The sequence below is a fragment of the Argopecten irradians genome, chromosome 1 (genome assembly GCF_041381155.1).
Source record: "Argopecten irradians isolate NY chromosome 1, Ai_NY, whole genome shotgun sequence".
Taxonomy (NCBI): Eukaryota; Metazoa; Mollusca; class Bivalvia; order Pectinida; family Pectinidae; genus Argopecten; species Argopecten irradians.
In genome coordinates, this window is record NC_091134.1 from 4,827,018 (window position 1) to 4,849,835 (window position 22,818).

General features: G+C 36.2%; 3 protein-coding genes across 3 annotated transcripts; 1 reads left to right on the plus strand and 2 right to left on the minus strand.

The window, feature by feature from the left end:
- Window positions 1–329: 329 nt before the first annotated feature.
- On the plus strand, window positions 330–3,011 carry LOC138309363 (uncharacterized). The gene is made up of 4 exons (XM_069250546.1): window positions 330–415; window positions 1,730–1,831; window positions 2,404–2,505; window positions 2,772–3,011. The coding sequence occupies exons 1-4, from the start codon at window positions 362–364 to the stop codon at window positions 2,940–2,942; spliced, it is 429 nt and encodes a 142-aa protein (XP_069106647.1). The 5' UTR covers window positions 330–361; the 3' UTR covers window positions 2,943–3,011.
- Window positions 3,012–13,573: 10,562 nt separating this feature from the next.
- On the minus strand, window positions 13,574–14,506 carry LOC138308849 (cardiomyopathy-associated protein 5-like). Its single transcript, XM_069249881.1, has one exon. It carries the CDS (start codon window positions 14,504–14,506, stop codon window positions 13,574–13,576), a length of 933 nt encoding a protein of 310 aa, XP_069105982.1.
- A 24-nt stretch (window positions 14,507–14,530) lies between these two features.
- Window positions 14,531–15,562, minus strand: LOC138308857 (uncharacterized). Its single transcript, XM_069249891.1, has one exon. The coding sequence runs from the start codon at window positions 15,560–15,562 to the stop codon at window positions 14,531–14,533; it is 1,032 nt and encodes a 343-aa protein (XP_069105992.1).
- Window positions 15,563–22,818: the final 7,256 nt, after the last annotated feature.

Consider the following 22,818-nt stretch of genomic DNA (forward strand, 5'->3'; position numbering starts at 1 on the left):
GAAAACATCATTTTAGGCCCTTTATGCCTTTTTAAAACATACAAAATAAATAAAAAAAACACATAAAAAGTAGTTATGTACCTAGACATTTAACACTGCAAAATTTGAAAAAAATCGGCGCGTGGGCGGATTTTGCAACCCCACCTTTCAAAGTTATTGTAACACATTCTTTTTTGTCTGCCGACATGCCCAAAATTATTACCATATCTATTATTATATATAATCATTTTTATCTAATATCTATAAGTAATCTTGTAACCATGTCGACGTGACGTTGCGCAATAGTGATCAAGACGCCTTATCTCTGTTATTCAATAGATAAAGATTTATATTGGTCAGTATTGTACGACCGGACACCGACATGCTCCGATCTATCCTCCTAACTCTGGGCCTGGCCTCTATCGGCTACTCTATGGTAATTATCATTGCTTTGTTATTTGTTTCTTAGTTTGAAAATCCACTGACAAGACGCGCAAATTATAGGTGGTTGATAAAAACGAAAGTAAACAGGTAGTAATCAGGGCACCTACCTAATATCAGGAAACAGGAATTTTCAGTTGGATTTGAATAGAGTGGGAATAGCGCTAGGACACATGTACGTGTTCGTCTGCGCAGGTACCAAACACTTACATTGTGGTGTGAAATAAAACCCCAAATTATAATTTTAAAGACATGTATAGGATACGACAGTGAATGCATAACAACGTAAATATTTCTACACATTCATAAAGGAAATATTAATTGAATGTAACTAGGCTTACACATGATTTTGGTAATAAAGTAATAACACCTTATATTCATGATTTTATTTGTATCTGTGAACTGATTTTTCGTGTATTTAACATTTTTATTTCCAGATGAATATTTTCTTATAATCATGACTACAGGGTGTCATTAACTGATATATTCAATAGTCAAATTAGTTTACTGGTTAGATATGCAATAGATGAATCCAAACTCAAAAGAGATCAAATTCAAGACATGAACAAACGTATCCTGCGATTCTAATGACTTTGTCGGAATACTTGTTTGTGTACGTGTCACCTACCACAAACAATGATTGCTATCACAGAAATTAAAAACACGTTTTTCTTAATGTTGAAACGGTGAAGTGTAAGCAAACTGTGCAATAAATAAAAGTATATTACGGAATCCGTAAATAGATCAATAAGTATCGCGAAAATCGCAACAAAAATATTTTATATAATTTTCTTTAAAACTAACCGGCAATGATACAAAGTCAACAGTATCCATTATTTTAGAATTCAACTTGCAGTTCGATGAGTAAATATATATATATATATGGTGAGTATATCCGTCACTAGGCATGGGTTGTGTAAACGCCACAACGTGGGTGGAGTCCGCATGATAAGGCATGCTATAAATGTTCTACTTCTCCCACATTTCATGATAAATAATGCGTTATGATGTGTTATATAACATTATATCATCAGAAAACCATGGAGATAAAGCAAGTACGCTAATGAACATTTTTAGTCCAGTAGGGTCCAGGCGTTCCGTAAGAGCATTGCTGTCTCTTTCGACAATATACTATTCGCCTTATACGACATCGATAATGTAATGTGTAGAGTTACATACCAAGTCACATGGCTACCTTGAGCATAAAGTTAATAAGATAATCAGCCTCCAGAAAACTGGATCCAGGCGTTCCATTATAATCAGCGATTTCATCAACGTTTATTTCAGACCTAACTATGTTGTATTTCAGACCACGCCGTCAGGTCACCATGGACACCACCACGGTACGCATGCCCCAAACACTGATCACCCAGAAAAGGGGACAATCTCGTTCTTCTACGATTCCAATACGGTAATATAAGTCTGTAAACCATAACCGAGATCAATTGTCCAAACAATCCTTTTCTGTAAAGGTTATTCAGTGATAGAAGTAAATATGTCTCTTTTAAATTAGAGTTAAAATATTGAAAATGCTAATGCAGTATATATAACATAAAGACAAAAGAAAAGAAATTATTCCTGGAATCAAAATGTATACTTTAGGTCCTTACCTAGTGTCGGGTTTTCTCTTTCTTAGTAGAACCGATTCATGTAATAATGATAACATTTGATAAAAGCTGAAATCAACACAAGTCTTGATGGTTCAAGATATGTATCCTGGCTTACAGAAAGCTTTATATATAAGAGCATGCTGAACTGTAACATTTTTTTCAAACTATCTTTGCTTTTTTTCAATGCTCTGCCAGTTATTCTACGAGAATAAAAAAAGAAAGATGGAAATAATATCAGAAGGGTACAAAGACGACGTAAAAATCATATTTTAGCGTTAAACATAAGGGGTGGTTAGAAGTTGGATTCTCAGTGAACAGTAAATTATGTTTACTTTATGTGGTATCAGTCTGTAAACAATACTAAACATTCCAGCACTATCTGGCCGGGAAGACGACCAGTAGTTGTTATATCTGGCCACTACACAGTACACAACAACAACTCGTCCATACCGAACAGGGACTGGAAATGCTGGAGGTAACTACAGCGACAAAAGAAAGATAATATAACGAATAATCATCAAAATGATAACTGGATTTCATATCTAGATATTTTGCTCGTTAAGACGAGACATATAATCTGCAATAGATCTACTATTGTTATAGAAATTATAAGGTCTTAATTAGTTCGCAGCAAGTTAATGAAATATATATACTAAAAAAACATGTTAAAATATAATTCTGTCGAATTGATCTCCCGAACGACAGTCTAATGATTATTTCTATTTGTTCCTTGTTTGTCAGTTGGCTATGATCAAGTTGATAACTGGAGGAGAGGCCATGCTTCAGAACAGCGATCTTGGTAGTCATTCGAGGGGCGTTCTGCACTTCTGTCGCAACCACAAGATGTACGATCTTGGGGTGAAATCAACGTCAGCACCAACAGCAGCTCCTACATTCATGGCACTGCCGTAATCCATGTCCTGGAAATCATGTCCATAACAGACTAACAATAGATATAATAAATATATCTGAAAACACAAAGGTCTGCCATCAAGTTATTTTAGGTCGCGTTACTGTAACTCGACTTTGCCAAGATAACTATGTCAAATAGTTATTTTTATGACTCGTTGAGATAGTCATGTCGGCAAATTGAATTATAACATGATTTGTCAACATAGTCATCTACGTAAATGGGGATATATTATCGTGGATGGCCATCTCGTCGTAATAAGTTAACATTTTTGAAATTTGATTGACTATTATCTGAATATCACATACCTTTATTTTCCTTTTTCTCCATTCTTTTTTCCGGTTTGACATCACTTCCGCTATTCTGTCTTTATTGAACATTTTACAAATTGCTAAATAAAGCATTTCATGGTGTTATACTTTACTACAAAATATTATATATTTGTCGTCTGTTCTTATTTTTATAAGAGTTGTCCTTCTTAGTATAGAGCTCTTTACAGCAAATCATTGATGTAAAAGAGAAAATGTGACGTCACGACCTATACACTAACGTTCTATATTGATTTATCAAAAAAAGTGTTTTTAAATAATACAAAGTACAGTCAAACATGATTTTAAGGTGTTCTTCATCGACCTTTAAACATCCATTTGTTGATTTGCATGTTTTAACATTACTTTGACTTGCTATACCAACAGGAATCTGCATGACATTCAATTACAATGTGTACTTCGACAATAATGGATGCGTAAACCCCAGTTCTCCGTCTCGTGTGTAAACACCACGTTATTTATATAATACTTTGGAGGTAGATTTTCGTAAGAAAAGAAAACAGTGTTCTTGAAATAAAGGAAACGTTATAGATTATATAATACATAGATGTTAGGTTTAGGTATAGATTAGGCTATGGAATAAAATAAAAATATGGAGCCGCAAAGCGTGGCATTATCCCCCGCGCCCCGCAGTTTGTATAAAAACTCAAATACATTAAGGTCAAAGTAACAATTATTCAAGTATGACTTTAAATTTATGTGAGTATTGTTAAACTGAAAAAAAAATAATAACAGCAAAAAGACACAGTAATCTGACATACACAGAAATATTCATGGAGCTGCATTGAACGATTTTTGGAGTTATAGCCCTGAAACAAAAAGAAACAGTAATTTAGTATTTTGACTAGGTTTCGATGGTAACGGAAAAAATGGAAGGTCCACTATAGCAAAAGGCACAACTAGGACACTTTTCTAATGTATACAGAAAGTATTTAATGAGCTGCGTTGAACGTTTTTTGAGTTATAGCTCGGAATAAAAAGAACCAGTTACTAGGTATTTTTGACTAAGTTTCCATGGTAACAGAAAAAACACCAATCATGAATATATAGTAAAAGGCACAACAAGGGCACTTGTCTGATATAAACTGAAAGTTTCATGGAGCTGCGTTGAAAGGTTTTGGAATTATGGACCGGAAACAAAAAGAAACGGAAAAAAAAATCTAAAATTGGAAGGTCCGCAATAGCAAAAGGCACAACTGGGGCATTTGTCTGATGTACACAGAAAGCTGCAAGGAGCTGCATTGAACGGTTTTGGAGTTATAGCCCGGAAAAGAATCTCGGACGGACGGACGGACGGAGCCCAAAAGAATATCTCCCGCAAACGCGTTCCCCGTGGGATAAAAAAATATTATACACAATTTGGCTGTTATGTTATAGCGATGTTATAGCGGGAGGTGTCTTAAAAGACACCGATGTCAATAGAATTTCAAACTATCACAGGGCGAGCGCTCGACACAAGGCTAGGCATGAGGCGGTATCAAAGGAGACGATAGGAGAAAAGACCCCAAGTTGAGTCGCCTCTGCAGCAGGAACCACTATAAAGCCCTATCTTAGCTGTTAATTAGACTTATGTGAAGTTGAGTTGAGATATGGCAATAAATTTATCATGTGTACTAAATCATGTGCACGTATGTATCAAATTAGCCCTGAAATGTGTATCTATATATGTGTGGCGCGTAATTTATATAATAAGCATCACACAACCTGAGACGTGCACACGAGTAGGAAACCATTCATAAAATAACATGCGCAGTTGTTTAGCGAGTAATCCTTCAATAAAATCATGATGAAACATCAATTCCATGTGTTTCATATTCACTATTGTAAATTTATACACGTATAATTAAAGGTACGGTACCTGTACAGCTGCAATAGGATTGATGGTTTATGTAAATGACTTCTTGACGTAACATATTCTGTTTGCCCATATTTGGAGTTGTGACAGGAGCTGTATTGACCAAAGACTGATACAGTAAGACTGGGTTTTACCAGGCTCTCTGCACAACGTAGAATATGGGTAATGACATAAACACCCTCTCGGCAGATGTCGGGCAAATAATTCCATTATTGAATGACTCTGTTGTACTTCTCGGAACAGTGTTGGCTGATTGGCTCGTTAAGATCTTCTTAGCATTACAGGAAATAATCAATGGCGCAACAACAGATATAACATACGTCCCGCTACAATAGCATATATAAAATACGCCCCACACACAATAACAGATATAAAATACTTCCCACTACAATAACAGATATAAAATACGTCCCACTACAATATCAGATTTAAAATATGTCCCACTACAATATCAGATTTAAAATATGTCCCATTACAATAACAGATATAAAATACGTCCCACTACAATAGCAGATATAAAATACGTCCCACTACAATAACAGATATAAAATATGTCCCATTACACTAGCAGATATAAAATACGTCCCTCTACAATAACAGACAATAACAGATATAAAATATGTCCCACTACAATAGCAGATATAAAATACGTCCCACTACAATAGCAGATATAAAATACGTCTCACTACAATAGCAGATATAAAATACGTCCCTCTACAATAACAGACAATAACAGATATAAAATATGTCCCACTACAATAGCAGATATAAAATACGTCCCTCTACAATAACAGACAATAACAGATATAAAATACGTCCCACTACAATAACAGACAATAACAGATATAAAATACGTCCCTCTACAATAACAGACAATAACAGATATAAAATACGTCCCACTACAATAACAGACAATAACAGATATAAAATACGTCCCACTACAATAACAGATATAAAATATGTCCCATTACACTAGCAGATATAAAATACGTCCCTCTACAATAACAGACAATAACAGATATAAAATACGTCCCACTACAATAACAGACAATAACAGATATAAAATACGTCCCTCTACAATAACAGACAATAACAGATATAAAATACGTCCCACTACAATAACAGACAATAACAGATATAAAATACGTCCCACTACAATAACAGATATAAAATATGTCCCATTACACTAGCAGAATATAAAATACGTCCCTCTACAATAACAGACAATAACAGATATAAAATACGTCCCACTACAATAACAGACAATAACAGATATAAAATATGTCCCACTACAATAGCAGATATAAAATACGTCCCACTACAATAACAGACAATAACAGATATAAAATACGCCCCACTACAATACCAGATATAACATACGTCTCACTACAATAACAGATATAAAATACGTCTCACTACAATAGCAGATATAAAATACGTCCTACTACAATAACAGATATAACATACGTCCCACTACAATAACAGACAATAACAGATATAAAATACTTCCCATTACAATAACAGATATAAAATACGTCCCTCTACAATAACAGACAATAACAGATATAAAATATGTCCCACTACAATAGCAGATATAAAATACGTCCCACTACAATAGCAGATATAAAATACGTCTCACTACAATAGCAGATATAAAATACGTCCTACTACAATAACAGATATAAAATACGTCTCACTACAATAACAGATATAAAATACGTCCCACTAAAATACAGATATAAAATATGTCCCATTACAATAACAGATATAAAATACGTCCCACTACAATAGCAGATATAAAATACGTCCCACTACAATAGCAGATATAAAATACGTCCTACTACAATAACAGATATAAAATACGTCTCACTACAATAACAGATATAAAATACGTCCCACTAAAATACAGATATATATACGTCCCACTACAATAGCAGATATAAAATACGTCCCACTAAAATAACAGATATAAAATACGTCCCCACTACAATAACAGATATAAAATACGTCCCACTACAATAACAGATATAAAATACGTCCCACTACAATAGCAGATATAAAATACGTCTCACTACAATAGCAGATATAAAATACGTCCTACTACAATAACAGATATAAAATACGTCCCACTACAATAACAGATATAAAATACGTCCCACACTACAATAGCAGATATAAAATACGTCCTACTACAATAACAGATATAAAATACGTCTCACTACAATAACAGATATAAAATACGTCCCACTAAAATACAGATATAAAATATGTCCCATTACAATAACAGATATAAAATACGTCCCACTACAATAGCAGATATAAAATACGTCCCACTACAATAGCAGATATAAAATACGTCCTACTACAATAACAGATATAAAATACGTCTCACTACAATAACAGATATAAAATACGTCCCACTAAAATACAGATATATATACGTCCCACTGCAATAGCAGATATAAAATACGTCCCACTAAAATAACAGATATAAAATACGTCCCCACTACAATAACAGATATAAAATACGTCCCACTACAATAGCAGATATAAAATACGTCTCACTACAATAGCAGATATAAAATACGTCCTACTACAATAACAGATATAAAATACGTCCCACTACAATAGCAGATATAAAATACGTCCCACTACAATAGCAGATATAAAATACGTCCTACTACAATAACAGATATAAAATACGTCTCACTACAATAACAGATATAAAATACGTCCCACTAAAATACAGATATAAAATACGTCCCACTACAATAGCAGATATAAAATACGTCCCACAGATATAAAATACGTCCCCACTACAATAACAGATATAAAATACGTCCCACACTATAAAATAGCAGATATAAAATACGTCCCATTACAATACAGATATAAAATACGTCCACTACAATACAGATATAAAATACGTCCCATACAATAACAGATATAAAATACGTCCCACTACAATACAGATATAAAATACGTCCCACTACAATACAGATATAAAATACGTCCCACTACAATACAGATATAAATATACGTCCCACTACACGATATAAAATAGTCCACTACAATACAGATATAAAATACGTCCCACTACAATACAGATATAAATATCCCACTACAATACAGATATAAAATACGTCCCACTACAATACAGATATAAAATACGTCCCTACATAACAGAATAAAATAGATATAAAATATAAATACGTCCCACTACAATAACAGATATAAAATACGTCCCACTACAATAACAGATATAAAATACGTCCCACTACAATAGCAATATAAAATACGTCCCACTACAATAACAGATATAAAATATGTCCCACTACAATAGCAGATATAAAATATGTCCCACTACAATAGCAGATATATAAATATACGTCCAACTACAATAACAGATATAAAATATGTCCCACTACAATAACAGATATAAAATACGTCCCACTAAATACAAATATAAAATACGTCCCACTACAATAACAGATATAAAATACGTCCCACTACAATAACAGATATAAAATACGTCCCACTACAATAACAGATATAAAATACGTCCCACTACAATACAGATATAAAATACGTCCCACTACAATAACAGATCGTCACTACAATAACAGATATAAAATACGTCCCACTACAATAACAGATATAAAATACGTCCCACTACAATAACAGATATAAAATACGTCCCACTACAATAACAGATATAAAATACGTCCCACTACAATAACAGATATAAAATACGTCCCACTACAATAACAGATATAAAATACGTCCCACTACAATAACAGATATAAAATACGTCCCACTACAATAACAGATATAAAATACGTCCCACTACAATAACAGATATAAAATACGTCCCACTACAATAACAGATATAAAATACGTCCCACTACAATAACAGATATAAAATACGTCCCACTACAATAACAGATATAAAATACGTCCCACTACAATAACAGATATAAAATACGCCCCACTACAATAACAGATATAAAATACGCCCTCAACAATAACAGATATAAAATACGTCCCACTACAATAACAGATATAAAATACGTCCCACTACAATAACAGATATAAAATACGCCCCACTACAATACCAGATATAACATACGTCCCACTACAATAGCAGATATAAAATACGTCCCACTACAATACAGATATAAAATACGCCCACTACAATAACAGATATAAAATAGTCCCACTACAATACAGATATAAAATACGCCCCACTACAATACCAGATATAAAATACGTCTAAACAGATTAAATAGTCCCACTAAATAAATATAACACCAAATAAAATATAACGTCCCTATAAAATACAGATATAAAATATGTCCCACTACAATAACAGATATAAAATACATCCCACTAAAATACAGATATAAAATATGTCCCACTACAATAACAGATATAAAATACGTCCCACGACAGTTTGTCTTATAATCGAATGCTATTTATAATCGTATATTTTGCGGGCGATAAAAAATCTCTTAATAAATGTTGATACTTTTAATAAAATAAAACAAAGAAGCTTATGTGTCCAAATCGAAATTAAGTCACCATGATTGAGAAAGTCTTTCGGCATGAAAATATACTTCAGTGAGATAGCGCTTTAAAATGAACAAGGGATCCACTATCACAACGAGACATAATATACCGCAGTCTCCCAAAAAATACATACTTCACACAACACATGACCTACAGTCTTTGGTCGGACGAGGAACATTTTAACGAACCAACGTTTATCTGTGATAGTACTACGATTTTTTACTATGGTAACTTACTTCAGTATCACAAGAGGGCTTCTAAAATCGGCAGGTATAATTCTCTAGTTATAATCAACATTGACCTATGTTTCGTCTAATTTTGTATGGTCCCTGGCGATGATGAAGCAGAAAAGGTTACCTCTATCGGAACCTCCGGTTCTAATCTGTCCGTAGAGCATCGGGAATCTGTGTATTTATTTCAAACATTCACTCTCTATCGTTTAGTAGCATTTAAATTGTAGTTTTGTTATTAAAGATGCTCCACCGCTGACAACTGGTATTTTTTCGCTATCAAAAACAGGAGCAGATGATCTAATATTTTTCTTCAGTTACAAAAATTACTTACTTTACATCATTACCACCATTGAAAAATTTGAGCTCCTAATTTTACTTCAAATTAAAAATATAAAAAATAATTAATTGCAACCCGAAAAAAATCCGTGGCACTATATCCTATATGGAATGAAGTACTGATTGCGCATGCACCAAAGACAAAATAAATTATTTAATATTATTTCTTATGTTATTAACACATATATATACATGATTAAACACCAATTATTGTTCAAATGATGAATGTCATTTATGCTCTGTTGGCGGTGGAGCATCTTTAAGTGTATTTTTATATAAACATAACAATTATTTCAATTTGTGTTGAACACGCGGGTAGAATAACAGTTTTGAATGTTTTATACCAAATTGTCATGGGAACGTATATAGGCTTATTACAGAAACGATCACCACGACTCCCTATACCTATATACTGTATCTCCTCGGATCCACGAGTGAGACGCAATAGACACTGCAGTAGACAGTATCGATTTTTTTTGTTTATATGTTAATTTAATTATCGCAAGAATAACATTGAAAACGGTTTGTTTTTAAAGATTTCTTTAACTAAGCTGGGAGGTTTTAATTAGAAAACTTGGTTAGATTTTGGAGAATTGTTAGAATTTTAGTATTTAGGCTGTAACGGCAAGTTCTGGTAAACTACGCAGTTATTATACTATGGTAACATTGTATTTGTTTACCATGACAACGTACACCATGTGAGTGAAATAGATGACAAATCCGAAGGTGAATCACGACCTAGTAGTCATATACCAGTTCTATAACGGAATGGTGACCAAATATTGGCAACAATTCAAGCGCTGAATCACACCTGAATTTGTTGTTCTAATCGCCTAAGCTCATCAATACTTGGTGACGTTTGTTTTCGGCACCGTTTTACCATTGGTGTTTATCAACATTCGGGTCTTTACTATTCTAGCTGAGGCGGTTGGATAGACAACTGTGGCCATAGAGTGGACATTTGACCATCGGACTGGTAAACTGGTACCACAAAGGTAACTTATTGCATAAGTGTGTGTGAGAGAGAGTGTGTGTACATTATTTTCCTCTGTTACAGGTCATTGTAGTGGTTCTTCATTGTACACTCTATATCGAAATGCCACAGGACCAAAATATCGAATTATTACATTAAAACGAAAGCAATTTCCAAAACGGCCATAATGTACCCACCGAATCACAAAAAAACGACCCAAGGAAAGGTATGGAATAACAGACAGCACCTGTACATCGTAAAAACTGACAGCTTGATAACATTTCTGTTGCTATTTATTTTATCATAACCCTATGTCTATTTGCTAAAGTACAAGTACATTGTAGCATAAGCCGGATTTGCCCTGGATTGTATGGTGGATTCGGTGATGTCTTATTTTAGTCTTCATAGAGTTTCACCTGATGGGGTATTTTCTCTGTGTTATCATAATTACGATTGAATAGTTCAATCATACTTTGTAAGACCGGTAATACAGGAAATAGTTATGATGGTTCCTCCATAATCAAGTATCATTGTTGAGATCATTAATCAATGATTATCCTAACTTTCTTTTTTAAGTTTAGATAAGAGATAAATTGGTACAAGCAGAATATTAACATCAAATGGGCAATTGTTCAAGTATTGATTTGAACCGGAGACACAAGCTAAGTAAAAAGTGTAATCACATATAACCACAGTGCTGTACAAAATGAAATCTTTGACCTAAGTGCTTCACTAAAATTCAAATAATATTTGATAAGATTCTGCAAAATGAGATTTAATCTAGGCCTTATTGTTTCTCTTAGTATTAGCTAAATACTGCGTTTTCCATACCAGTGTGTGAAGTTAAATTAAAACTCAACTGTCAAAATAGCAATTTGCATTCAGTTGCATTTATAGAAAGTCTTAAATCAAGTCTAAAAGAAAGCTTGTCTGCGTTATAATTACAGCTCAAGGTATTCAGTTCAGAATACGACTTGTTATTTCTGGATACAGCCAAATGTGATGAATTTGATGATTTGGTAGACGGTCTCACATATAACGCCAACGCTGACCTTTAGATGATGTAACCTTATTACGGATTTCCCTACTGTACCGATAATAGCACACGAGACAATGGCACGCGAGCGTTCCGGAGGTACAGTCTCCTTTTCTCCTCTGTTTCCACTGTACTTTCCAGACATGCAGTCCTAAGTGTAAGTATTTCGGCTCCACACTTTCCAAGTAATGTGTTTCCTGTGGCGTAGAAATTCCGGTAAATAGAAGTCCGTTCTGGCTTTCTTCGATGATAAGCCAGAACGAAATCAATCGATGAAGCGCCGCTTTGTGACTTTGTACGTAGCTTTCAGCACAAATTTATCACCCCAAACTTACTGGAATATTTCTGATCTCCAGCTAACACGGCTCCATGGCTCGACCTTGACCTATTTCCGGATCCGGTCCCCAGTGATTCGGACCTGTTTACTACACGTCGTATGATACTACAGCAGACAGTGTGTACAGATTCTGCCATGTCAGCAGATTTCCATGTCTCAGAAGTGTTCGTGCTCTTTACCATTTTGCATTGAAACAATATTTCATAGGATTTCATGTGGCTGACTTTATGGGTTTTTTCCCCTTTCTTCTGCTTGAATATAAATAACATATTCTAATATAATAGATAAGATAAAAGTACCATCATCATTCTAGACACATACATGTATATATATATATTACTGTAGTTATCGATCAGACAGTGATATGAGTATACAATTAAGGTTCAATAATAAAACGAATTGTTCGTATAAATCATAATTTAGACCAAAAAAACAAATATTCCTCTTGAAAAGCCTCTTGAACGGCCTTAGGAGCTGTATTAGGAAAGGAATGCTTCACTGTTTGTTTGGATTACTTTCTTGTTATTATGAGTGTTTGTCTTTTCTTAAAACAGAAAACATGACCTATTGCCAGACGAAAACTACAACCAGGGCATTGGAACTTTACCAGACATGAAATACCAACAACGAAAGAGGATACCTTTCCAGAAATATTACAATGATTTAAGGTTAGTTGGCATGAAGTGTAATTATAGTATCACAACAAGGACACTATTTGGGCTTTACAGACACATCAACTCCTAGGGCATCAGAACTATAGCATTAAACATTGTTTACTTTCGGAATACTATTCATAACCTTTTAAATTTTGAGTTTTAATCACCATGCAATTCCAATGTGTCAATGCCGATGATATCTTTCTTTGTTTTTTTATTCTGGTTCCTGTTAGTTGTTGTCCCACTTAATACTCTGCATAAATAGGGAATAAGGGCGAACGGTTCATAATTTTGATCGTGTAGTGGAAACTATATACAAAACGCATAATGGCTGGAGCCCAGGTCCCTATTCTTTGCAAGCACTGACTGCGGTCCATGATTCATATCAAGTACAGGCTGTGGGCCCAGCTCCCTATTCTTGGCAAGCACTGACTTTGGGCCATGATCCATGTCAAGTACAGGCTGTGGGCCCAGCTCCCTATTCTTAGCAAGCACTGCCTTTGGGCCATGATCCATGTCAAGTACAGGCTGTGGGCCCAGCTCCCTATTCTTGGCAAGCGCTGACTTTGGGCCATGATCCATATCAAGTACAGGCTGTGGGCCCAGCTCCCTATTCTTGGCAAGCACTGACTTTGGGCCATGATCCATGTCAAGTACAGGCTGTGGGCCCAGCTCCCTATTCTTGGCAAGCACTGACTTTGGGCCATGATCCATGTCTAGTACAGGCTGTGGGCCCAGCTCCCTAATCTTGGCAAACACTAACTGCGGTCCATGATCCATGTCAAGTACAGGCTGTGGGCCCAGCTCCCTATTCTTGGCAAGCACTGACTTTGGGCCATGATCCATGTGAAGTACAGGCTGTGGGCCCAGCTCCCTATTCTTGGCAAGCACTGACTTTGGGCCATGATCCATGTTAAGTACAGGCTGTGGGTCCAGCTCCCTATTCTTGGCAAGCACTGACTTTGGGCCATGATCCATGTCAAGTACAGGCTGTGGGCCCAGCTCCCTATTCTTGGCAAGCACTGACTTTGGGCCATGATCCATGTCAAGTACAGGCTGTGGGCCCAGCTCCCTATTCTTGGCAAGCACTGACTTTGGGCCATGATCCATGTAAAGTACAGGCTGTGGGCCCAGCTCCCTATTCTTGGCAAGCACTAACTGCGGTCCATGATCCATGTCAAGTACAGGCTGTGGGCCCATCTCCCTATTCTTGGCAAGCACTGACTTTGGGCCATGATCCATGTCAAGTACAGGCTGTGGGCCCAGCTACCTATTCTTGGCAAGCACTGACTTTGGGCCATGATCCATGTCTAGTACAGGCTGTGGGCCCAGCTCCCTAATCTTGGCAAGCACTAACTGCGGTCCATGATCCATGTCAAGTACAGGCTGTGGGCCCAGCTCCCTATTCTTGGCAAGCACTGACTTTGGGCCATGATCCATGTCTAGTACAGGCTGTGGGCCCAGCTCCCTATTCTTGGCAAGCACTGATTTTGGGCCATGATCCATGTCAAGTACAGGCTGTGGGCCCAGCTCCCTAATCTTGGCAAGCACTAACTGCGGTCCATGATCCATGTCAAGTACAGGCTGTGGGCCCAGCTCCCTATTCTTGGCAAGCACTGACTTTGGGCCATGATCCATGTCAAGTACAGGCTGTGGGTCCAGCTCCCTATTCTTGGCAAGCACTGACTTTGGGCCATGATCCATGTCAAGTACAGGCTGTGGGCCCAGCTCCCTATTCTTGGCAAGCACTGACTTTGGGCCATGATCCATGTCAAGTACAGGCTGTGGGCCCAGCTCCCTAATCTTGGCAAGCACTGACTTTGGGCCATGATCCATGTCAAGTACAGGCTGTGGGCCCAGCTCCCTATTCTTGGCAAGCACTGACTTTGGGCCATGATCCATGTCAAGTACAGGCTGTGGGCCCAGCTCCCTAATCTTGGCAAGCACTAACTGCGGTCCATGATCCATGTCAAGTACAGGCTGTGGGCCCATCTCCCTATTCTTGGCAAGCACTGACTTTGGGCCATGATCCATGTCAAGTACAGGCTGTTGGCCCAGCTCCCTATTCTTGGCAAGCACTGACTTTGGGCCATGATCCATGTCAAGTACAGGCTGTGGGTCCAGCTCCCTATTCTTGGCAATCACTGACTTTGGGTCATGATCAACGTCAAGTACAGGCTGTGGGCCCAGCTCTCTATTCTTGGCAAGCACTGACTTTGGGCCATGACCCATGTCAAGTACAGGCTGTGGGCCCAGCTCCCTATTCTTGGCAAGCACTGACTTTGGGCCATGATCCATTATAAGTACAGGCTGTGGGCCCAGCTCCCTATTCTTGGCAAGCACTTACTTTGGGCCATGATTCATGTCAAGTACAGGCTGTGGGCCCAGCTCCCTAATCTTGGCAAGCACTGACTTTGGGCCATGATCCATGTCAAGTACAAGCTGTGCGCCCAGCTCCCTAATCTTGTCAAGCACTGACTTTGGGCCATGATCCATGTCAAGTACAAGCTGTGGGTCCAGCTCCCTATTCTTGGCAAGCACTGACTTTGGGCCATGATCAATGTCAAGTACAGGCTGTGGGCCCAGCTCTCTATTCTTGGCAAGCACTGACTTTGGGCCATGACCCATGTCAAGTACAGGCTGTGGGCCCAGCTCCCTATTCTTGGCAAGCACTGACTTTGGGCCATGATCCATGTTAAGTACAGGCTGTGGGCCCAGCTCCCTATTCTTGGCAAGCACTTACTTTGGGCCATGATCCATGTCAAGTACAGGCTGTGGGCCCAGCTCCCTAATCTTGGCAAGCACTGACTTTGGGCCATGATCCATGTCAAGTACAAGCTGTGCGCCCAGCTCCCTAATCTTGTCAAGCACTGACTTTGGGCCATGATCCATGTCAAGTACAAGCTGTGCGCCCAGCTCCCTAATCTTGACACCTTGCTCCATACCTTTGACAATTACTGGCGATGGTCCTTGCTCCTTGTCATTAGTACATACAATCTGAGGGCCCTGATCTATTTCATCGGTAAGTAGGTTTGATTTGTTGTGGTTTATTAAATGTAAGCCAGGGTCATTAAAGGACGGCCTCTGGTATATGTGGTGTTTTCCGTGTGTGAAATGTATGTTGCGTGTTTTTGGTGAATGCGATATTCATATTGTATCTTAATTTAAAGTGGAACTCGTGCATTTTGATCGTGCTATATCACTGAGGCGTGCCACTGAAGACATTAAGCAACTCATACTGACAACGGATGAACCAGTCGTCCTTCTCCCTTTATGCTGAGCGCTAAGCAAGAGCAGAGACTTCCACTTTTATAGACTATGGTGTGTCTCGAACAGGGGAGAGAACCCACGTCACAGGGACGAACACTCAGAGGGAGACGTTAGGAAGTAAGAAAAAAAGATGTTAGGAAAAAGAGAAAAAATATAATATCCTAAATTTAGTCGCCTTTTACGCATTCAATAGGGACAGCAGGTACAATTCTAACGCCCTACCTGCCCTACTGCCTGAGAAAAGAACAAGATTGTTACCCCAAATCACAGAGCAGACAAACATTTACTGCACGAAGGTATGTACTATACCTCATTGTGAAAGGCGACTTAATGTAGGATCTAATCATTTCTCTTCTTCCGAACGCCTCCCTTTACACCGCCTAACTTTTGGCTTTCTGTGAAGCGTAGGTAGGTAGGCTCAAGGTTCTGTCCCTTTCTTGGACTAAGTGACAACATATAAAATGTGACTTTTGATACATTTTACATCATTTTGATCAGCTGTGGCCCAGCATCAGGAATCAATGGCCGTGCTCGTTAGAGGTCCCACGACGCAATGTTAAAAAGTATTTTGTCGTGTTAACCTCTAACGTTGTTGGAGTACTATTTTCTGCACCTACTTAGCGCCCAGCCGTAGGACGACAGATGTCAGTATAATGTGACCGGTTGGGATGTGTTGCTTATCTTTGCGGCATGCTTCAGTGATATAGCACTAAAAAAGACACATCAATATACTACAGTCTCTAAAACACGCACCTCGCACTTCACACACACAAGACACCACATACATGGGAGTCCGTCCTTACATGACCCTAGTTGGTAATAGGACTTTAAAATAATAAACCAAACAAAATGGACTCCGTCTTACGTTTACTTGGATCAAAAAATGGTGTGACCATGCGTCATTTTGCTTTCTCTTAAATATGACAGCCACATTCCGTTTTGCTAAGTTGATAGACCGACTTATCAGCACGTTGGTTCCGTTTTAGATGTACATCACTAACCAATAACATCAAATGGCTTAGGGACCGACCCCCTGGTGAAATGTCCTTTGTCACATCTAAAATTTATTTCACTATGTATTAACGCTTTGGCTTCTTCTCAAGAAACAATCCACCGTTTTAAGACCTACGGTCAGAACCGAATCTAATCAAAATAAGGCTTAAAAATGGATAAAGCTAGTAGAACTTACGAATCCCTGACAGTTGTACATATCTTTTACTAAAATAGAATAAATATTTATTTGTTGTCATACATACATGTGCCATGCTTGCCTTTAATCGGGTTGTTGAGCAGTAATTTTTAATTCAATTATCAATACCAAAAATAAAATGTCTATCTAACTACTTGCCTCCTTTTTTATTTTATTTTCATTTCTTTCTTTTTCTTTCTATATTTTTTACTCATGTTTTCATTGGTTTATTCATTACTTTTCATTAAAGATTATAGCTACATTTATTTCTTATTCTTCACAATCTCTCCTTTCTAGTTCATCCCATTATCCTTCTTTCCTGCCCAATTCTTTGTTCTTTATTTTATTTTTTCTCTCAATCCTCCCTCTCTATCAAAACACCCAAACAATGTAATTATACTGATGAATGAAAGAATGGCAGAGTGAAAGATGTGCATGGAGGATAACTATATTCATATTTCATGATTATGTGATTATTGTAAAATTGAAATATTGTTTGACAATTTTTTTTTTAAATCATAAGAAAAAAATAAGGCTTAATTTCCGAGCCTCTATTTTTTTCTTCGATACAAGATATAACGAAAGAACCCATCATAGCGAAAGATCCATAGGCGACGCTGTGGTTGGCTAACTATATAGGGTCATGTTGTGGGGACCACGAATGGAGAGTGGTTAAATATTGTATTGGAACACATCGTAGAGCACCGTAGTGGAGTGAAATGAATTACAAATCTCATTTCAATAAGTAGATTAGTACCTAGTCAATACCTGGCAACAGAATTTGAAATCATAAGTTAATTTGTTTTAATGAACTCATTCATAACTATGGCTATGGAGGTAGGGCGTTAGAATTGTACATGCTGTCCTTACTGTATGGTCGTAAAAGGCGACTTAATTTAGGTTATCACTTTTGGCCTTCTGTTGAGCTCTCGCCCCTGTGAGGTAGGCTCTGGGTTCTGTCCCTGGCTGAGACAAACCAAAGTCAATTTAGTCTGTGAAAGTGGTAGTCTCTGCTCCTGCTCAGCGCTCAGCATACAGGGAGTATGATGACTGGTGCGCCCGTTGTCAGTATAATGTTAATATATATGAAATAAATATGTCGCATTTATAACTATACACTTATGATCAAGTATGTGTCGTATTAATAGCTATACACTTATGATCAAGTATATGTCGTATTAATAGCTATACACTTCTGATCAAGTATGTGTCGCATTTATAACTATACACTAATGATCAAGTATGTGTCGTATTTATAACTATACACTTATGATCAAGTATGTGTCGTATTAATAGCTATACACTTATGATCAAGTATGTGTCGTATTAATAGCTATACACTTATGATCAAGTATATGTCGTATTAATAGCTATACACTTCTGATCAAGTATGTGTCGCATTTATAACTATACACTAATGATCAAGTATGTGTCGTATTTATAACTATACACTTATGATCAAGTATGTGTCGTATTAATAGCTATACACTTATGATCAAGTATGTGTCGTATTAATAGCTATACACTTATGATCAAGTATATGTCGCATTTATAACTATACACTAATGATCAAGTATGTGTCGTATTTATAACTATACATTTATGATCAAGTATGTGTCGTATTAATAGCTATACACTTATGATCAAGTATGTGTCGTATTAATAGCTATACACTTATGATCAAGTATATGTCGTATTAATAGCTATACACTTCTGATCAAGTATGTGTCGCATTTATAACTATACACTAATGATCAAGTATGTGTCGTATTTATAGCTATACACTTATGATCAAGTATGTGTCGTATTAATAGCTATACACTTATAATCAAGTATGTGTCGTATTAATAGCTATACACTTATGATCAAGTATATCATGTGTCGTATTAATAGCTATACACTTATGATCAAGTATGTGTCGTATTAATAGCTATACACTTATGATCAAGTATGTGTCGCATTTATAACTATACACTAATGATCAAGTATGTGTCGTATTAATAGCTATACACTTATGATCAAGTATGTGTCGTATTAATAGCTATACACTTATGATCAAGTATGTGTCGTATTAATAGCTATACACTTATGATCAAGTATGTGTCGCATTTATAACTATACACTTATGATCAAGTATGTGACGCATTATAACTATACACTTATGATCAAGTATGTGTCGCATTTATAACTATACACTAATGATCAAGTATGTGTCGTATTAATAGCTATACACTTATGATCAAGTATGTGTCGCATTTATAACTATACACTTATGATCAAGTATGTGTCGCATTTATAACTATACACTAATGATCAAGTATATCATGTGTCGTATTAATAGCTATACACTTATGATCAAAATGTGTCGTATTAATAGCTATACACTTATGGTGTATATATACTTAGGACCATGCTTTAATAATCATACATTGATGGTTATTAGGGTTAGACTTAGTCAAACCGATCCTGTGTCCTTTACAAATGAAATAGTGCACGGCCTACTTTTATAACATTTTAACTCTTTTATAAATATATTTATATATAATGGCGTCTGATTAAAATACGTAAATAAATGAAGAGTATGAATGACAGGTTTACATATTGTTAGTAGTGTTCAATCGATTTCCTTCCTGTTTGGTTCAGCAAATTGTGTAAAGATTTGCTATGAAACATCCTGTAAAGTTTGGCTCTTATATAGTTTTAATGGAAGGCCATCCAATATTACGATCATACCCCAAAATAATTCTGTTTAACCTTTGTAGTAGGTAGATATGCTTTTTGAAAATGCTTTTGGTGATTGTTTTCTTTGCCCAAACACAGGGCTCATCGGCTAAAATCGTATATAAGAGACCGTACCCAAATCCAGCACTCCCTACCTTAGTGACATATTTATTCTCTGACTTTGAGTAATGGTTTTGTTGTTGTTACGGTGCTTACATGGTACACACTATAGGTGGTCGGTGGGGTTCTTTTCTGTGTGAACCTCATCCATCCTTTACCATTTAAGATATTTAACGTAACCTCAATTATGTTAAAAGTTAAACGTGTTTCCATTCAAACGTTTATGGAAAAAAGACGTTATTGTGGCGTCGAAAAAAAAACAATATTAGATTTTGCATATTGATTTGGAAACGGTTAATCTTTAATAGATCGTTGTAATCTATAATTATTAATATTTGGTTTACATTCTCCAATTACATGTATAAAATGTTGTTTGTCTGACATAAGACTGTTTAAATGTATAAAATGTTGTTTGTCTGACATAAGACTAAAGCTTGTCCATAATGCAATACAGGTATGTCAAACGTGTTTGAAGGAAGCTTTTAAAAATATTCAAGATTCAACAAATAAGTGACGAAATCTAGAAAAACGGAGAAGTAAATAAAAACTAGAAACATGTTCATGAAATTTAATAATTTGTCAGTTATTCTAATAAAATTAAATATATTTGCTTGTAAGTTGATAATGAGTAATGGTGTATACCTTTCGTTTTGAATGTCCAATATGTATCATATCATAAGAAAAATAATGTAATATAATGCTATAATGAAATGGCTACATTTGATTTGAATGTGTGTAACTAGCAATGATATTAATGTTATAACGAGATAGGTACATTTGATGATAAAATACCTGATTACAGAAGCTTATAAATGCTTTAATGTATTATTGATATCATCCCTTTTTGATTGGAAGAGATTGCCATTGTATTTTGTATTGCTTTCTCACCTCAATTGAATAGCATATGTATATGATGCTGTTATTTTAGCGTTATCTCTCAATAAATTCGGGTTGTAATGCATCTATATAATTTTGCATCATGACCCTATTGTTTTTGTTTTCCCTACTAGAATTATGGTTGTATTTTAGACCCATCCCTCATTAAATTTAATTAATTATTTGTTATCATCACTCCCTGGACTACGACCCTGTAATGTTTAACCTTAAAGAGATATGGTACTGTTCAAACAAAAGGCAATTGTTAGGGAAAACAGTAAAGTTGTTATGTCACCAATATGATATCTAGTTATGAGTTTTAAGCTGCCAATAGAGAAAATACGTAACGTGTATCTCTTAAAGATGACATTTCTAATAAATATTGACTTATAAGAGGATAAGCCGAAAAAGCGCATAAAGGGGTTCCAACTAGGGGCCTGCGGCTTTGTGGTTAGATGCAGGTGCGTTTGCTGGGTTTTGATATCTTGGATAGGAAAACATTATTTGGACATTTGAGTGTCGTTAGGTGCAGTCGTCCTCGGTAACCTTGTTGTATAATTATATCAATACTTGTACGGCATAAGGAGGGGGACGCTGAACTCCACTACGGAAAAACCACAACCTTTCAGGCCTGTGGTTTTCAGGAGTGGCTGTATCTAATATTTACATATTTATCAAATCATTAAAGTCCTACAGGAAATAGACGTATTTCAGGCTTATTAAACCATGTGTGACTCGATATTTTTACTTTTGTTGTGACTCTGAGATTGTGTATCTTTGGCTATTGGATTGACAATCTGGCGCTTTCAAGGTAGATGTTCTGCTTTTGTTAATTTTGATAACGCTATATGTATACCAAAGTGAGATATGTTGTGATGGATATTTTTATATTACAAAACACTGCATCATATTTAACAAAGGAGTTGCTAACCGCTGGGTAAACGAACAACAATAAGGAAATAGCTAGAGTTGCCGCCCTTCCATAATGAGGCTTCGAAAAAAATGACTAGGTGTCATGCACACGTGGTTATTGCAGCTATTAAGGTGAAAACAGTTGTTTTTTAAACTAAAAACATTAAGGTAAGATATTGCCTTTGAATTATTCAAAAATGTTTTGATTTTGGAGTGTTTATCCATCAGAAGTTCTGTTATTTTCTGCAAAATCATGTTGGTTATCCAATTGATATAATGTACGTGAAACTCACGAAGTTCGTTATTTCTACAATAACAAGTTTTATACCATTAAAATGATGAAAGTAAATGTAATCATATTTAAAAAAAAATGACTCTATTATCTTAAAGAGCAATCCAATACCACGTGGTGTATTCATCATACCGGAGGGACTGGATTCGATTGATCTTAGCTCCAATTAAGTCC